The following is a 19,073-nucleotide window of genomic DNA, read 5'->3' as shown; positions in this document are numbered from 1 at the left end:
TATGGGAAATTTGATTGGCTTAAGTTTTTGTGTCTCAGAAACACCAAATCAGAGCACCAAAACGTGCGATAGACAATAATGTCTAATTATGTAACAGTCTGGAAAGAAATTTAAAAAAAAAACAAGCAAATGAGATAGTTGTGGTGAGAACCCTACAGTGATGGAGACATTTATTTGTGTGTCATTGTTATTTGTTTGAAAATGTAATGAAATGTTGCATGATTTCAGTAAGGTAGTTTTGGTTTTGCACCAGCTTTTTCTAGACACATTACCTTGCATAATCACAGGCGTGATTGAGCATTTGAGCCGTTGCTCATGCACAAGATACAAGGCATGGCCTTTCAGAGTCTTAGTGTACTAAGTTTAGGATATATCAACACATTTTAGGATTTTTGGAACGCATAGACAATTAAGTTCAAATAGAACATTATATACTCTAGCTTCAAAATTCACCATTGAGATATTAACCTAGTTAGCATTATTTAGAAAAACCTTTAAAAAAAAACGCATTATATATTTAGGCAGCCCAAATTGCAGGTATGTATTTAAACACAAATAGTTGCCCAAGAGCTGATGATTCTCAATATAGTAGCCCCCCCCCCCCGACTTGGCTTGACTTGACTTAACTTGACTTGACGACTTAACTTTTCATTAATTGACCTTGTATTTGTTGCCGTTTGTTCAGGTGGTGTATATCGCCCCTCTGAAAGCCCTGGTTAGAGAAAGGATTGAGGACTGGAAGATCAGAATTGAGGAAAAACTTGGAAGGAAGTAAGTGAAGACACTTTGCCCTCATCAAGTGGGGTCATCAGCTGTTAGTTGGCATGAACTGCTGTCATAAACAGGGTTTACAAAGTTATGAAAAAGTCTTGTGTATATGCATTTTTTATTTTATGTTATTAGTGAAGGTACAATTGAAATTATACCAAAAATAAAAAAACCTGGAAAACGTCTTGCTGGATTTTGGTCAGACCTGGCAAATTATATTGTACACTATCTTTACAATTTTGGACTTAATAGGAATAATGAAAGAATTGAACAGTCTAAAGTGTTCCTCGTCCTAATTTGTGTGTAGAGTGGTGGAACTGACAGGTGACGTGACTCCAGACATGAGAGCTATAGCGCAGGCTGACCTCATCGTCACCACACCGGAGAAGTGGGATGGAGTGAGCAGAAGCTGGCAGAACCGAAGCTACGTTCAGAAAGTAGCTATTCTCATCATCGATGAGATCCACCTGCTGGGTAAGAGTCCACAAACTTGCATTAGTCTGTATGAATGTTATAAATTCTTTAAGGTCTTACAACCTAAGTCTTATTTAAGCCTCTTTTAAAGGACATGGTGCATATTTATTTTTATTTTTTTTCCTGAACTCTTTTTTAGTTGGAAGCTCATGGCCAATAGTTTGTGCCTGTATTCTTCAGTTTTGTCTATAAAAAGTTTGATTCGGACAATTTTGTTTCAAAAAATAGCTTTTCAGTCCAAGACAACAGCTGTGTAGCTGTATACACAATATATACAGCTACACAGAAAACATATTCCACTGTGAAGGCCATAAAACATAGCTGTTTGTTACATAAACATTCCGATTGGACTGTACTGTTGTGTCTGTCCAGGTGAAGACAGAGGTCCAGTGTTGGAGGTCATTGTGTCCAGGACCAACTTCATCTCCTCTCACACTTCAAAGAGTGTCCGAGTAGTCGGCCTGTCCACTGCTCTGGCCAATGCTCGAGACCTCGCTGATTGGTTGGGAATTGGACAGGTCAGTATCCATCCTGGCACCAAAATATGCAGACCTTCTCGTCTTTTACCATAAATATCAGAACATTTCTTAAAAAATGCTTCACTGTATTCCTGTTAGCGTCTGACCCCTTGTTCTTTAGGCCAGATGGAGGGATCATCTTCGTAAGCTCCCTTCTTTCAGGAATAGTCAGACTGGCTCTGTGTACAAAGTACACTGCTGCAGTGAAGCCAGATAGAAACCACAGTCTTTGTCTAGCTCCATTCTTTATGGTTCATTTGTTGCCTGCCTCTTCATATCTGAATGGATATATATAATAATAGCAATTAAGATAAACAGATAATTTTGGGCTGGAGTTAATGTTGTAGTTTGTCTCTATAATTGTCTACCGTCTGTGCCTGGATGTCATGCTAAAGTTCTTATCATCAGGAAATGACTGCAAGGATGCGGATGGATGAGCTGGCCCGTTAGCTTGAAGCAGAGGGCAGCATCAAAAAGATCCAAGGAAGGCTTACTGAAATGATTTTACCGATATGTTTTGAAGTAAAGCACTGATTATTTACACACCTCAATGAAGGCTCATATACAGTATGTCAGTTTGCCAATATGAAAAAATGCATCAAAGGAGAGTTCTGAATACCATTCTTAGCATCATATGCTAGTAATTGCTTTCTGGTTCCCGGATCTTTCTTCTTCTTTTCTAGAACATCAAAGGTCCCTAAAACTCTCAGTTCTGGCCAGAGGAAGATATCTTGACTACTGAAGACCAAACTGCCAGTTCTCATAGTCCCTATATTATAATTGTTGACCTTTGGCAAGAATTGTTTTTTGCACGTGCATGTGCGTCCTGTGTCACAAACAAACAAAACAGAAATAAACATTGCTCCATAGCACTACTAAAAACTCCACAGGGTACCTTTAACTTACCACTTCTGATAAAGAAAAGAACCCTAAGCTTTCCAGTTGGAAGCATTGACAAGAGTCATCAATCTTAATATGTATGGGCAGCCCAAACTTCCACTTTAGATATCATAATCTGACTGTCAGATTTTACTGAGCACAATCATTAACTGCAGCAGATGAACCATCTTCATTTTGGACATTCCCAGACCTTCCTGTAGTACAGCCCTGAGGGTAAAATGTACTGATTTCAATTTACATATTTAAATGACTCCATGGCCTATCCTCTAGTGCCCCCCTCAGGAAACTCTGCACAGTATGTTGTTCAGTCCATCCAATATTGTCACATTGTTGAGTGTCATGAACATTCTCGCATCTAGGGGCTGCTAGCAGGGGCTGAAATCAGTTTAAGAGGACTCAAAGTCTTCTTTACAAAACAGTACTATCATTGTAATATATAAGTGATTACTTCTTTCTTTTTTTGTCTTTTGGGCCATTGCTGATGGTCTAAAAAAGGTCTGTAAGGATTAATCATATTTATGCCTCCTCACAAGTACATTACAGAATATTTTAACATGACTTTTGCTCTGCTGCCAGAGTTGTAGAGAGACAGTGCAAACCAGACTGGCTGTCTACCATCCATAAATCTGACTGGTGGGCTTCTGTTTGGACTGAGCTGCTAAATTTTTAGCTCCATTATATAGGCTTTTAAAGATGTGTGTAGACATGCAGCAGCCCTCAACACAATGCACACCAAACAATGCAACACACTCTTTATAACATCCCGTAACACACTCTGAGTTCAATTCTTTTCATACACTACACCATAACACCTTATCACACAATAAACGCAGCAGACACATCAAAGGTTAAACACAACACAGCAGAGTCCAGCCGTGACCCGGTGCTCTGTGCCTCTGTGACAGACAGTTCACATTACAGCCAGATGGGGCTTCATGTTGCCAGCTGCTCACATTAAATCTCTTCTCTTTTTTCTTTATCTTCCCTCCCCCTTCCCCTCTTCTGTGTGTAACAGGTGGGTTTGTTTAACTTCCGTCCGTCTGTTCGCCCTGTGCCGCTAGAAGTTCACATCCATGGTTTCCCAGGACAACACTACTGCCCCCGCATGGCCAGCATGAACAAGCCCACCTTCCAAGGTACAGTTGAACATTCACATGTATACATGATTTACACAGGCTTTTTGGAAAAAATTTTCATATGTACACGTGATTTGTTGCTGGCTCTACATGCTGCTAGTTGTAGGTAAGATTACTGCTACAGCTTTACAGTGCTGTGCTAAAGTTTGGGCATGTTTGTTTAGCTACAAAATGAGCTCAAGGTAAAATAATTTCAACTTTTTGAGAGGTATTTGATGTTTTTTCTATGCTAATGTAATAATAGCACAATATGCAATCTTCCTGTGTATGTCAGCTAAATTAAGGGGAGAGCAGGAATCCAAAGTTATCTGTTTTTAAACCTCACATACTACACTATGTTCAGATTTACTGAATCTGAGTCCATACTACATCATGATCCATTTTCAGCTTTTGTTGAATAAAAAGGAAAAAAATACAACCGTTTGAAATAGTATCAATCAGAATTATTTTCTATAGCTTCAAATACAATAAGAGATCTTAGCAGCATAAGATTATTTCTTTCCGGCACTTTTTATCAGTCGCTGTTTATCTACCTTTCACTGACAGGCTCAGCAACGCCAGCATAACTAAATTTGCATGTTGAGACAACGATAATCATAAACGAATGTCAGTTAATAAACAGATGATAGGAGTAGGATGAGTAACATTAGACTGAAAATGCACATAAAATCTACAAAGTAAAAGGTTCTAAAGAACAGACATTTTTTTTTGTGCTGGGAGTCGGTCATTTGTTGGTAACTAGCTAATTTTAGCTAGTGTTGCACACTGTCGGCGATGTAGGGGAGCGGAAGAGAGCCTCTAAGGTAAGGCACTCAGGAGCGAGAATAAACGTCACATCCTTTGGATTTTCCCAGAAAATTCATCCAAAGTTCTTTACATAGAAATCAGTCCACAGGCTTTTGTAGGCAACTGAGAAAGTCGGGGAAGGTCTCATTTTTTTAATTAAGTTACAATCCGTTAAAACGTTGACAGTAAAAAAAAAAAGCGATTAATACATGTAAATTGGTTCACATTCTTACATATTGTACCTTTAACATGCGTAGTGCATCAAGTTGATGGACTCTTTGACCCAAACCATATGCTGTGTCATCAGTGCATTGTGTCTTGCTAATCTACTTGACAGCCTTAAAGGTAAAGCTGGTAATATTTTATTTTTTAACAAATTGCCATCATTGTCAACAAATCACCATGCGCGGACCCAAACCAACAATGAATGTGTCCTACTAACAAGTATTGTGTCTGTCTATCCAAAGCCTGTTACACTATATCCACAGGGCTCGATTGTTGTCCAGAAATTAATAAAAACACATCAGTGAGCCAGACTGTTGCGCTGAGTGACCTGTTCCTTCATTACCATGAACACACACACATTGGAGTTTATTTTGACTCAATCCCACGTAGACTGTCCTGCTGCCAGAAGTACTCACCGAAGCAGCAGATGTGATTAATCTGCTGCTGAAAATAGGCCCCAACAAATGCACTGTTTCCTCCTGTTTTGACTTTTATTAAAAAATACACAAACCAACTATTACAGAGGAAATTACAGAGCCTATTTAAAAAATGAAATATTTACAGTATTTGTGAGCTCTTTTAAAGCTTTACATCTTCAGTAGGAACCAATGGGCTTGAGGCTGTGAGCCACAGACCGGTTAGGGAAGTCAGACAGTATTTTAAGTCTTTTAATGGGATTTGAAGACGGAAAGAAAAATATAAAATCTCTGAGCTTTTTATTAGGAACACCATACTATGACTTAGTAGGGCTTCCGTTTTCTACTCAAAACAGCCTCAGTTTTTTGTGGCATGGATTCCTAAAGGTGTTCTGTTAAATTCAGGTCTGGCGAATGGGGAGGCCTCTTAAGTTCACTGAACTCATTGTCATGTTCATGAAACCAGTTTGAGACGACTTTTACTTTGTGACATGGTGCATTATCCTGCTGGAAGTAGCCATTAGAAGATGGTAAATTGAGGCCATAAAGGGATGCACATGGACAGCAACAATACTCAGATAGGCTGTGACATTCAGACAATGATTGATTGGTAATAAGGGGCCCAAAATGTGTGAAAAAAGCATTCCCCACACCAATACACCACCACCACCAGCCTGGACCACTAACACAAGGCAGGTTGGGTCCCTAGATTCATGCTGTTGACACCAAATTCTGACCCTATCATCAGCGGGCCTCAGCAGAAATCCAGATTCATCAGAGCAGGCTACGTTTTTCCAGTCCTCCAGTTTCGGTGAGGCTGTGCCCGCTGCAGCCTCAGATTTCTGTTCTTGGCTGACTGGAGTGGAACCAGGCGTGGGCCTCTGCTGTTGTAGCGCCTCCACCTCAAGGTTCAATGTGTTGTTCATTCTGAGATGCTTTTTTGCTCAACACAGTTGTAAAGCGTGGTTTACTGAGTTACCGTAGCCTTTCTGTCAGCTGCAACCAGTCTGTACATTCTCCTCTCACCTCTCTCATCAACAAGGTGTTTCTCTCTGCAGAACTGATGCTCCCTGTATGTTTTTTTTGTTTTCGGCATCATTCTGAGTAAACTCTAAAGACTGTTGTGCATAAAAATCTCAGGAGACCAGCAATTTCCGAAATACTCAAACCAGCCCGTCCAGCACCAACAATCATGTCATGGTCAAAGTCACTGAGATCACATTTTTTCCCCATTCTGATGTTTGATGTGAACATTACCTGAAGCTCCTGACCTGTATCTGCAGGATTTTATGGCTGATTTGATAACTGCATGAATAAGCAGGTGTACAGGTGTTCCTAATAGAGTGCTCAGTGAGTGCAGAATAACCAACCTTACCGTGAAAATGTGGTGTGTGCTGCACCAACAAGAAAAGGCAGTTTTAATAATTCTAGAACAACACGGAGCAGTTGATTAATTCCTCCAATATAATTGAAAGACACAGTAAGTGAAACTTACATATGTATATAATTTTAACTTATCCTTACAGCGATACGGAGCCACTCCCCAGCCAAGCCAGTGCTGATTTTTGTCTCATCACGACGTCAAACCCGACTGACTGCCCTGGACCTTATTGCCTACCTGGCCACAGAGGACAACCCAAAACAGTGGCTGCACCAAGATGAGAGAGAGGTACACTAATATCATGTCTGCACAGGAGGCATAACAAGAGCAGCAGCGGCTTTACCTTTTCCATCTGTGTCACACAGAATGCATTTAGGCACAGTGCTGCGAGTAGATCACCCATGTCTTGACAGCAACCCAGCACACATCCACTGCATAGAATGGAAGACGATAGGGTCACGTTTATGTTGCCTGTGTAGACAGCTAGATTGATTAAAATAGAAGTGTGTCTCCTCTGTCAGACGTGTGCGAGATCAACGACTGAGGAAAGCAGCTAAAATGCCTCGTGTTGACACACCATAACACATAACAGTTACTGCAGTCACAACCCGCACTTTGCTACTTTGCAATCAATCAGTCAACCGAGGTGGTAAACCATGAACATCAAGTGGGTCAGTACTGATTGCTTGACTTTGTCTTTACACATTTAGCTCATCTGTGTAGGTATTAAGTTCTGTGGTAAACAGAATTCATGGACTTCGCTGTTGCCATGACTGTAGAGAACTGGCACACTTGGTGCAAATATTAGATGTGTCTGTCATTCTCTTGTATTTCCTTCACTTCTAATGTGTATTTTCATGGGAATCTTTCTCTTTTGTGCTCCCTCCTCTTCTTGCTGAAATGTGCCAATGCTTCATTTCTCTGTATAAGTACTGGTTCAAGTGTAATTACGGTTGGAATTCAACCCATCTTGTACTGGAAATGCCTGTGTCATCATCCAATATATTGCCTGTGCATTCCTTAGGATCAGTTCAAGATGGGAGCCAATGGCTCCTCCCTGTTCAAATTTGCAAAAGTATGCTAATATTATAATCTTTTTTTTACTGTCCTTTTTTTCCAAATGATTAAAAATCAAGCAGGACCTGTAGTCTAGACTCTGTCAGACACATGGTCATTAACTGGGCACCGTTTCAACTACATAGTCATATACTATACAGTATAGTCTACATTGGGTGTTAATTATTCCTGTCTGCCATTAGGCCATTAGTTTATATTTGCCCAGTTAGCAGCAGTGCCTAATCTCCTGCTAACACATATGGAATCAAAAGACTGGAGAAGCGGCAGGATTCCAGTCATTGTAAATTTACCCTATATACACATGCTGGCCCCAGCTCCCAAGACTCCAACTCGAAAGGTGCCCAGTGGAGTGATGCTTGGGAGTTGAGTTGAGCAAGTTTTAATCGTATAATTATATAATTTTAAAATAAAATCTTAATTGACTCTGAAGCATGGGAGTGGTAACAAATAATGCTTATTTGATTGCCATGAAAATAAACCTGCAAAATAGGATGCACTCATACTGAATGACAATTGGAGCAAGACCAGCTCAAGCACATATCTGTATAAGGGACCGTCTAATCAGTCTTGCCAGTTTTTATGTCATTGTTATATTACAGTTTAGACAACACTTACTCTAATGTAAATATACCGCAGAGCTAGGAGCTAGTCTTTATGCAAGCTAAAAAGTAATAGGAAATTAACTGTTTTGTTGTGCAGCAGTATAGTGGCGACACCACACAGTAACTGCCCAGTTTGACCTCAGGCATAAGACTGACCCACCAAATTGCCAGTCTGTATATATCACAGTCCCCAAAGAATGATTCACACAGATTGTGGTGATCTCATGACATTGGCTTTATCTCCACCACGAGGCTCAGTTTCTCAACTGTACCTCAAGAAATATTAAAATCTAATTGTCAGGTTGCCAAATGTTAAATGTAAAATGTTTTTAGCACATTCATGCTTCCCAGCGGATGAATTCTTTCCATTTTAGACACCCCACAAACATGTATACTGTGACACCCTCTGGGCAAAAGGTCAAGTGTACACACAAGTAATTTAGATTAGAATGACCCATAGAATTTCCTCTAGTGCCACCCTCAGGACAAACCTTACATAGGACAAACCTCAGGACAAACCTTACTTTGAAGGGTTTTAAGGAGCATTGCATCCATTAGGGGCTGCTTGTGAGCTTTAAGTCTGTGTAAAAAGTTAGTATAAGTTTATAGTCACTAAAAGTGACTATTTCCCCGCAGAGAATACTTTCAATTACATATAATAAAAATAAACAAAATGGCGAGAGCATTACTGAGCTTTAAATTGTATGCCACTTGATCATAAATCTTCTGTACTGCTCTGTGGCACAAAGGCTCATTGTTTTATAGCTCTGTAGAGGTTGAGGGCTCATCTTCTAGAGGAAATGATGCCTACTCTTTGCTATAACTTGGCAGAAATAGCAAAAGGCTTGTGGCTAATTCACTTCCTGACAATCATTTCAATCATCACCTCCTCTGTTTAGTATAAGTATACCGAGTGTTATTCATTTAAGACATATTCCAGTTTAAAATGAATACATGTGGAACCATTACAAGCCCCGAATTTGCTTTCCTGAACCCTGCAGATACGCTGTCTCAATGCAAATATGTACCATCTTATAACATAGGCTCAGTTTCTATATGTACTTGCACAGCCCATGGCCTCTGTGTGTGTTCTGCTGATAGATGCTGCTGCCTGCTGCTTCTCTGCGCTGGCCCGTGTAGCAGCTCTGCTCCCTGCTGTTTGACTGACAGGCTTCTGGCGATAGATGCTTAACTCTCATCGGGGGTCACCTACTGCCCCGAATCCCCTCTCCAACCTGACAGCTCTTTCTTCCCTCTGCTGTTGCCCGAAACTGCTGGCCCCTTCTCTCAGGGCTGAATTTTCACTCTCCCCTTCCATTCTATCACGTATTATTACCTCATTTTGTATTTTTGAATTGATTAGTTGGGATATTTGAAAGACACATTGCAGTTTAAGTTTCTAATGAGACATTCTTTTTTGGAAAGGTGGGGACTATTTTTGGTTAGTATGGACCTGCTTTATCAAGTACTCTAAACTGCTGAGTAGAACGATAATAAAATAAGGGAAAATTTTAATTGAAAATGCAGATTTTATTGATGATTTTGTGTCGTGTGTATAATAGTCATCCATCATTAGGTGCATTTTTGGATTTTACTGGTGCATGGGCACATTGTACATACTGTAACTCACAAAAATTTGTCTCTATGCTTTTTTTCCATTCTTTATCTTCAAATCATATATTTTTAAAAATCAAATAACACAAATAATGAAAGACGCCAATTGTTGTGTCAAACTCTGTTTACTCCTGCAGCTCTGCTCCACTGACTCTGTCTGTTTACCCTTGCAAAGCTCAGGTTATAACTTTTTTTCTTTCAACCTAGAACATGTTTATGTTGACTTGAAGACATTAGATCTGTATAGTACAAGACAAGATGCCACTATCCTACTGGAACAAGAGGAAAGCCATACATATCAGCCACATGGAATTGGCATCTGAATAACTATAACTTTGGAGTTGTTGTTCCTGGCTATTTATGACTCTTTATACTATGCATCTATCTCCAGGTTTCAGGGCCAAACAACATGGAACATTTATAGAACAGAAAAAAATATTTGCTGTTTTATGTCGAGGTTATTTCAGCTCACATAATGAGAACGAGGCTCTTCAAACAGAAATGGTTTAAAGGAAAAGTTTGACATTTGGGGAAATATGTTCATTCACGTTCTTGCTCAAAGTTAGATGAGAAGATCAATACTGCACTCATGTCCGTATGGAGTCTTGTCATCACTCTCAGGCTGCCAGGCATCCAGCGAAGACTTCACTATGTTACTGCTCCCAGTCAAGAAATAGTCCAACACAACTCGCGTTAAAAAAACACAGCATGTTGTTGGGTTTTTGTATGGATTAAATAAACAAGTTATAACGTTTTAATTAGTGAGCTTTACAGGTGCTATTAGGTGTCATTGTATACGATGCCTTCCAGTCACTTTGTAATTGGATTTGTTTCTGTCGTTGATCTGTCATTGTCTGTGCTATGGTTTGACTGTAGATAGAGGACATTATCGCCACAGTTAGGGATTCCAATCTGAAGCTAACGCTGGCTTTTGGGATCGGCATGCATCACGCAGGCCTGCATGAGAGAGACAGAAAGACTGTGGAAGAGCTGTTTGTCAACTGTAAAATCCAGGTATGTCCTCACCTTGTACACCAGACCTGTACTCAATATTTTTTTTCCTAGCTTTTAACAACATTGGTTACCATTGATACAGGTGATATAAATGTTGTGCTGTTTGACTGATTTTATTACAGAAATGATCAGTGTTATACCGATTGTCACTCCTTCCTTGGTCTAAAGGCCATGGTCAGAGGTGTTCCTCCATACAAGAGTGAAATCCTGTGGATCCAGGAAACACATGGCAAATTAAATTTTTATGGAATTATCTTGTAGCCAAATTTAATTTTTTCTTTTTGGGCAGTTGGGCAAGACAATGTAAAGATATTTTATTAGCTTATGTATTTCTTAAATCCCCCTATCATTCACCCTGATCCACCACCTTAGCTTCATCATGTCAACATTAAAACTCAGAGAAAAACATATGTGAAATCTATTGTATCTGCTCGATATATTTGCATTTCCCTCAAAAGAGGAATAATGAGACACACACTGCTCTGTACACCAGAATGTGGATTGAACCATTATGGATGTAATCAATACACTGTATCTACATTCTCAGTTCATAGTCCCATGTTTTCCTCAACAATTACATTACTTATATGATGCTTATTATTATTTTTTACTTATTTACATTCTGTATAATTTTCATATCTTGGATATTTCAGTCAGTCAATTTGTGTCAGGTTTCCTCCTGTTAAATCGTCGCTGTAAGTTTTCATCTCTTTTCTCAGGTTTTGATTGCAACCAGTACTCTGGCCTGGGGGGTGAACTTCCCCGCTCACCTGGTGGTCATCAAGGGAACTGAATACTATGATGGTAAATCCAGGCGCTACGTGGACTACCCCATTACAGGTACACAGTCCTGTCCATTAGGTATTTTCTCTATCGCACATTCAGTACAGTTTGTTTTAATCTACCAAACAGGATAGAAGTTGACATTATAATTAAATAGTTATAAATATAATAACTGCCGTAGTCCACCACATACTGAGAAGTTATAATTCCTATTTTGCCATCACAATGACTGTATTAATGTCTTGACTCATTTCAATATAAAGTTTTACATTAACTAACAACATGTGTGTGTGTGCGTGTGTGTGTGTCCGTAGATGTTCTACAGATGATGGGTCGGGCAGGCCGCCCTCAGTTTGATGACCAGGGCAAAGCGGTTATTCTCGTCCACGACATCAAGAAGGATTTCTACAAGAAGTTCCTCTATGAGCCTTTCCCTGTTGAGTCCAGGTAACAGTCACATGTTTATCTTTGTTATTAGGATGTCTACCATCATTTTCTGTTATATCAAAGCTCAGCGGCCTTATACATCTACAATATTTACTGCCTGTATGAGCAAGATAGTATTAATCAAATGAGAACACCTCACCGTAATAACTCTGTTATAACTCATTGTGAGAAAAGTAAACTTTTTTTTTTAATTTACCAAAATGAGGTAAACTTCTCAAATGATGAATCTTGTCTAAACATAAGGAACAATACTAGAACTTTGCCTAAATGAAATAAAAGTAGTCTAAAACTGGCAACATTTTGATTTACATCAGGAACTATCTGGTTTAAAAAAAAAAAAATCATAAACAGGTTTATGACTGACCATACATATAATGCCAGAAGTCAGTACTTAACAGTTTTTGATACGTGGTGCAGGGGCTGCATCCATTGACCTGCCAATTCGTTTCTCATTTAATGGATTAATCATTTTATTTATAAAATGTCAGAAAATAGAACAATCAGAGTTTCCCAGAGTTCAAGGTTATGTCAGATGTTTTGTTTTGTCTGACCATCAGTCCAAAACCAAAGATATTCAGTTTACAATAATATTAACAGGTGAAAACACCATTTTCACACTGAATAAGCAGGAACCGGACATATTTTTGCATGTTTGCTTGGAAAATGAATTTAACAATTTATTGATAATTGTTGGCCATTAATTTGATACAAAAAAGTATTGAGGTTAAAAATCCAGCCTTACTGGTTGATACTAAATATGACCAAGATCTAAATAAGAATCTATCGAGTGTTATGTCTGCTATTGTCTGTTATATCCCAAGCCTCCTTAGTGTGCTGTCAGACCATTTGAATGCTGAGATTGCTGCAGGAACAATCTCATCCAAACAGGATGCAATGGACTATATCACCTGGACATACTTCTTCAGACGGCTGATGATGAACCCCAGGTTAGGAAACCTCCTCCTACCACATATCATTACCAACAGCAGCAGTTCATGCAGATCAAAAGATAAAGCAAACATATGCACACATTCTTAGCCTACTCTCACAATCTGGTTAGAGGAGTGCCGTGTTCTTGAGTCAAACATCTGCTGTGTAGACAGAGACGATTCCAGAACATTCCAGCCTGTTGGTATTTGCACGGCTGTCAGCCCAAATTTACCTATCAGGTCCTGACTGAGGCCAGGCAGTAAGATTATACCAATCATGAAAATCATGAATCCAGATATTGATCATTTTGGATTCAAGCTGGGATTTCGAGCCAATATTCAAAGTCTGACATTTTCAGTAAAAAAAATGACAAGGATTTAGTTTTCATCTAGGCTTGTATTGGTGGAAAGCCTCAGACAGCATTTATGGTCATCTTTTTGCTGGCACAGACCGTGTAAACACAACATCTTGGTTTTGAATTGGACCAGGACCATTTATATTAATTACCTATTGTACTTCTTCAAACTTTACTGTCTCTCACCAAAAGTTGAAATGACAAAATGCATTAAAAATTGTTTTAAACTCACTAACACATTCTGCTACCACTATTAAAAAGATTATTAGTGGCAATATCATTACTAGTATTTGTATTAGAATTGTGCTGTATTATCATTTGGTATTGGTACTGTATTTGGTATTCACAATGGTACTATTACTGAATCACTTAGACAGTGCTGACAAAGTTTTCCAGAGCACCAGAGTGGCTTTAGGCTTGAAGGTGGTGATTGTCATCACAGCTACTTCACACATGGCTGCAAACCATGCCAGTGTGAGCTGGGCGTCAAAGGTCGATGAAAAAAACTGAATTACATCATCTGCAAAAAGCAGAGATGCGTTCCTGAGGTCACAAAACTGGAGGCTCTCCATTCCTCAGCTACACCTAGAGATTGTGTCCATGAAAATCACAAACAGAATCACTGACAAGAGACAACCTTACCATAGTCCAACACGAACTGAAAACTTGCTTGACTTACATCCAACAATGTGAACAAATCTCTAACTGTGGTTATACAGGACCGGATTGCTTGGTGCAAAATCCCCCTATCTCATAATCCACAGCAACCCAACAAGATACCCCTTCATACAGTCATAGGACTTGTCCAAGTTGACCATGAATTCCTTCATTATTTATTAATGGAGGAGTAAGTGATTCTTGAGAAAGACTGTTGATATTTGAACTCAACAGCAAAACAAATGCATCCCTCCCTTCAGTGTTCCTTCAGAAGCTCTGCCCCCCAAATTCTTGGACATGCATTGCCAAGGCAACAACACTAAAAACTGGACTAGCTGAGCAAAGAAATATGATGGAACCCAAAGGGTCTAATACGGCGTGGAGGTGGATACTCTTTATCATAGCTGAAGCAAAACAAACCTTATCATATAAAACGTCATCAAGCAGACGACATGTACACAACCGAGTAAAAACTCGTGAGAGTTAGTCTTTTAGACTGTTTTTACAAAACTACAGTGACAGAAGACAGAACTGTAGGTTTTTAGCTAAGCTAACAAGGAAGGTAACATTACCTGGTATAGCATTTTGAAACATGCATCAATCCAAATAATCCCACTGTGCTAGCAAACTTGTGTTTTTCGGTCTTCGTGACTATAAAACCCTTTTCACATTTACGGACAGATACCATTATACAGAGCAAACAACAAGACAGATCTAACATGTGGTTTACCAGAGCCAGCACACGAGCTTCAGGCAGCGATACTTGCAAGTCTCCTGCTACAATAGCTAACATGACAAGAACAGCATATTTTCGCAAACTAAAAAGTAAGCAGAATGTCCGTGGACAAGTAATTTAAAGTTACCGGACACACATATGTGACACTGGTACCTGCTTGCCAATTAACCAGTTGGGATTAGCTATCACAAATATTAGCAAAAACCAGAAAAAACAATACTGACCTACTGGCTCTGTGAAACATAGGAAAAATAATGTTACCAACCTGGCAAGCAGAGCAACCCCTGTATCCATTTTGATGCCTTTCAACTCTTTGAGGTCTCTCCACCATAGTCGGACTGGCCACCAGGACCACTGGATTGGGCAAGCGGGCCATCACGTGGGCCTCCGCATTGGTGGACTGGTGGGCCGTCAAAATATCCATACATTTTTTTGAAGTTTTTACCGACCCTTCAGTCTCTTTACTAGCCCTCTCTGTGTGACTGTCATTCAGGATTCGGGCCAGTCCTAGCCGATAAGTCCAGGGCTGAATTTCTTTCCCCGTCCAAATGTGCAGTTTCTGCCGTTGGAGAGTCTCACTAATGTTAACACAGCTCTTGCCCTTGCCCGATCATAGCACTTCTTTTTTCAGTTTTTGTTACTCTGACCTTTTCTTCTTCATCTCTCCAGCCATCTCTCCTCATGAAGGATAATGCGATTATATTGTGGATTATACGCCTCTGTCACACCGCCACTGATAGACGTTCCTTCCATGCCGAGCCTTAACATCCCATTCAAAACTCCACATGGCTTATTGGCAACAGAAGGGTAGCCTCCTGCTTCTCTTTTCCCTGGTAATCCTTAAATTGGCATTATCCGTTAGCATGTGCAAGATTTACCGTCTCTTGCTCCCACTGCCCCCTTTCCCTCTCTCGTGCACAAGCACAAACGGCCCGTGTTGCTGACTAGCTGAAATAGTGTTGTGTGGAGCCACCATTTCTCACATTTACAGAGCCAGGGCTGTGTAGGATCTCCAATTTTTTTTTTTTTTTCAGCACATGTACAGAACGGAAAGCTAGCCAAACATGAATTGAAATACACTGAATTTGACAAAAAATGTCTTGGATTAGAATAATATTTTTATCAAACTAGGAATGGGTTCTGATAGCCCATTCCATTTTGGATCTGGTTCCCAGGTGGTAAAATATCTGGAATTGTTAAACATAGACCCCTACCATAAGTCCTTTCATCTTTCCTTGTTCTTTTTTATTGGCAAAGACCAATGTAGAAAAAAATCAAGTAGCAGGTTTTGTCAGTCAAAATGACAAACATCAAAACAACAACATATCTTGATCTTTTGTGATGGAAAACGAAATCTGTAACAAGACTCTGTGACTAGGAATGTCTTTTCTTGTAGTTCAACAGCCCAAGAAAAGTGAGGACTCTTCAATAGAGACATGGTCTACCTGATGAAGTCACTCTACTTTAGAGAAAATTTCCCAATTAGTTGAACAGTTACTTGAAGACGTTGAAAGCTAAACCTAATGAGGCTTTGGTCACAATTAAGATTTTGTTAGTGGATTAGATACTGGATTTAGATTCCATCAAATGCTATTGATCTCCTACCCATATTAACCGTATAAGTGAAAATACATACAAAAAAAGAATACTATGAATGTGTGTGTTGGTATTCACAAAAAAAGGTGTAAACGGGACCAACAGTATTATTTTTATTACATTACTTCCACTTACAGTTGAATGCTATTGGATAGGCAGTCTGTTAAATCAAAACAGAATTTGGTTCCAGTATGACAAACATATTCAGCCTTTATGCATGCTCTTTAATCAACAAGTGTATAGAGGGTACACTTAAATTCAGCTTCATGTTACATGGAATGATGTTCGATATTTTAAATTTTGCCTCTTAATGTACTGAGCCCCTGACACTGCAGCTGTGTTTTATATCTGAACACCTAATCTATCACTACTGCTTTCAGGCTGATTACCACACCACACACACAGGTACACACAAACACACCCACAGGGTCCCATGGGTATCGTAAACGTCTGCAGGCTGACTCCCTGTGCCATCAGGAGCCTAATGGTGATGATGCTAATGGCCATAACTTAATCAGACAGGCGCTGCCACCAGTAAAGACCTGTGAAATGTGTTCAGTAATAAACACATTCAGCGCTTAGAATTGTGCGCTGTTAACATGTGGAGCAACGGGAATTAAAGAAATACTTAACATTAAACACACAATAAATATGGCCATCACCCATCTCAACTGATGCTTCCAGCCCGCAAGTGTGGCTGTGATTTCTCCCCCCTAAGTCTAACTGCAAAATTAATGATATTGTATGATTAACATGTAGAAATTTGTTGTAATGTAATATGAGAAGTTGGAGATATTTCAGTGGGCCCTGGTTTGCATTATGCAAATAACTGTAAAAATTACCTCCAACTAATATTCTTCCTCCACCTGTTAACTAATTTATTGGTATTCAGCCTATGATTGCTTTTTTTCTCTTCTTACATTGATAACTCTTCTCTACAACTTTGAGGTAAAGTTTTTTTTGTTTTTGTTTTTTTTAAGCATTTTCAGTCTATGCTCATGGCCGTAGTTGGTTTGTCCTATGGGGTTAAATTTGTCCATTAATTTGTCCATTAATAAAATACAATATCGAATTGCAAACCAGCCAACATATTCTGTAACCCAAAATTATAAACTCTCAAAACTATAACAAATAGCTACAATGTGAATTGTATTGTCTGTCTTTTGGTCGGCATTTGTTCTTTTTTGTTTGTGAGTAATAGTTTTTCATAAGTTTTTCCTTTGCGCTTTTTTTTTTTTTGCGCTAACTCAGTCTGTCTTTGCATTTCTCAGTTTTTCTGAGTTTGGTCTTTTCCTGAAATGGGCAAATGTTCCAGAGGCAGGGACTCTCTCTGCTGCTCCTCCTCTGAACTCCGATTCTGTCAGCATTCGGGCAGTAGCACTCCCTAAAAGTGGAAATTAAATTTTATTTTTACAGTCAGTTTTCATACTGATTTATGAAACCTCACTGCTGGCATCGGATAACCTTCTGAAAAATAAGCTGTTGTGTCTACAGTACTCTAAGTTACTGGCAGTTATTGTGAGCTGGTGCTAGCAAGCCTGTTAGCCCATGAACTCAGACAGTAGACAGTCCCAGCTGATCAAACCCTGGTTCAGTTTTCTCCTGATCTCCATGATAACTCATGCTGTTTTAATGTACACACCCACTGTTTAACTGCTCTCATTGGTAATTGGTTTTACTGATCGATGTATTTTACATTTCTTACATTAAAGATTTACACAGGTTTTTTCACCCTTGCAAAGATACCTTTAGGATTTTTAGCGTCTGTTTCTACCAGCTTTAATGAAACTGCGCCTGGTTTCTTTCGCTCTTGTGTTTCACTTGCACACATCACGCACAAATATTGGCATTATAAGCTAATGAAGATTGTCTTTGATTACGCGTCTGCTTAGTCTCATATGGTAACTCTTTCTTAGCAGAGCTGAGCATGGAACCCATTTTCGTCACTGGTTGTCTTATTTCAGGTAATAACAGTCTAACCTGGGAGTCATTAGCTGGCAAGGGCTGGCCATTTTTCTTTAAGCTGGTGCTTTCCTTCCGTAGCACAACAGTGTCTACAAGATTGTAACCTATGTGTAGATACAGTAGTGGCAAACCATTTGACTCTGCCATTGTTATCTAGGTTTTCCATTAGGCCCCAGTGAGGTTCCATTATCAGTGTTACATAACTGAAGAGAGAAAACCTCTGTTAAGGAAACCACTGCCAAGTCTGTTATATCCCGGTTGAAACATAGAGACATGGAGAAACCTCGTTGATCATATCCTGGTGTACATGTATGTAGTCTGCAGTGATCTATGCATATCTTTGACTACTTCACATCGGCAGTTCTGTCATCTCTGTACCAGCTGAGTTACCTCAGCAGTTGAGGACAAACCCGTTTTGGGTTTAACCTTCGAGTACAAGTGTGAGACCTCAGGTCATGTAGTGAATGCTAATAAAGCTGGTTAATGTGTTTACATGGCACTGTATCCTTTTCTCTATCTTATACTCAAGCTAGCATAGTCAGGTCTTTCAAAACAGGGATAAACTCCTGGTCATAGCGGAAAGTGGCACAGTGAAATGTATTCAATATCCTATCAAAGTAGGTGGTAATAGAAGTTTGGTGACAACTTGCAGGTTTGCTGGGTGAACTAATGTAGCTGGTGGGCTCATTGTGA

The 19,073-nt window shown here is 39.5% G+C and overlaps 1 protein-coding gene across 3 annotated transcripts in view; it reads left to right on the top strand.

The window, feature by feature from the left end:
- ascc3 (activating signal cointegrator 1 complex subunit 3) overlaps window positions 1–19,073 on the top strand; it is a 163,444-nt gene that overhangs the window by 121,053 nt on the left and 23,318 nt on the right. For all 3 annotated transcript variants that reach the window (XM_040116968.1, XM_040116969.1, XM_040116967.1), the window contains exons 26-34: window positions 686–771; window positions 1,076–1,242; window positions 1,615–1,760; window positions 3,676–3,796; window positions 6,750–6,892; window positions 10,774–10,911; window positions 11,631–11,751; window positions 12,009–12,141; window positions 12,963–13,088. In XM_040116968.1, coding sequence (XP_039972902.1) covers window positions 686–771; window positions 1,076–1,242; window positions 1,615–1,760; window positions 3,676–3,796; window positions 6,750–6,892; window positions 10,774–10,911; window positions 11,631–11,751; window positions 12,009–12,141; window positions 12,963–13,088 — 1,181 coding nt within the window. The remainder of the gene's footprint in view (window positions 1–685; window positions 772–1,075; window positions 1,243–1,614; window positions 1,761–3,675; window positions 3,797–6,749; window positions 6,893–10,773; window positions 10,912–11,630; window positions 11,752–12,008; window positions 12,142–12,962; window positions 13,089–19,073) is intronic.

The sequence above is a fragment of the Xiphias gladius genome, chromosome 22, assembly GCF_016859285.1.
Source record: "Xiphias gladius isolate SHS-SW01 ecotype Sanya breed wild chromosome 22, ASM1685928v1, whole genome shotgun sequence".
Taxonomy (NCBI): Eukaryota; Metazoa; Chordata; class Actinopteri; order Istiophoriformes; family Xiphiidae; genus Xiphias; species Xiphias gladius.
This window is presented reverse-complemented; position numbering and strand designations above follow the sequence as displayed.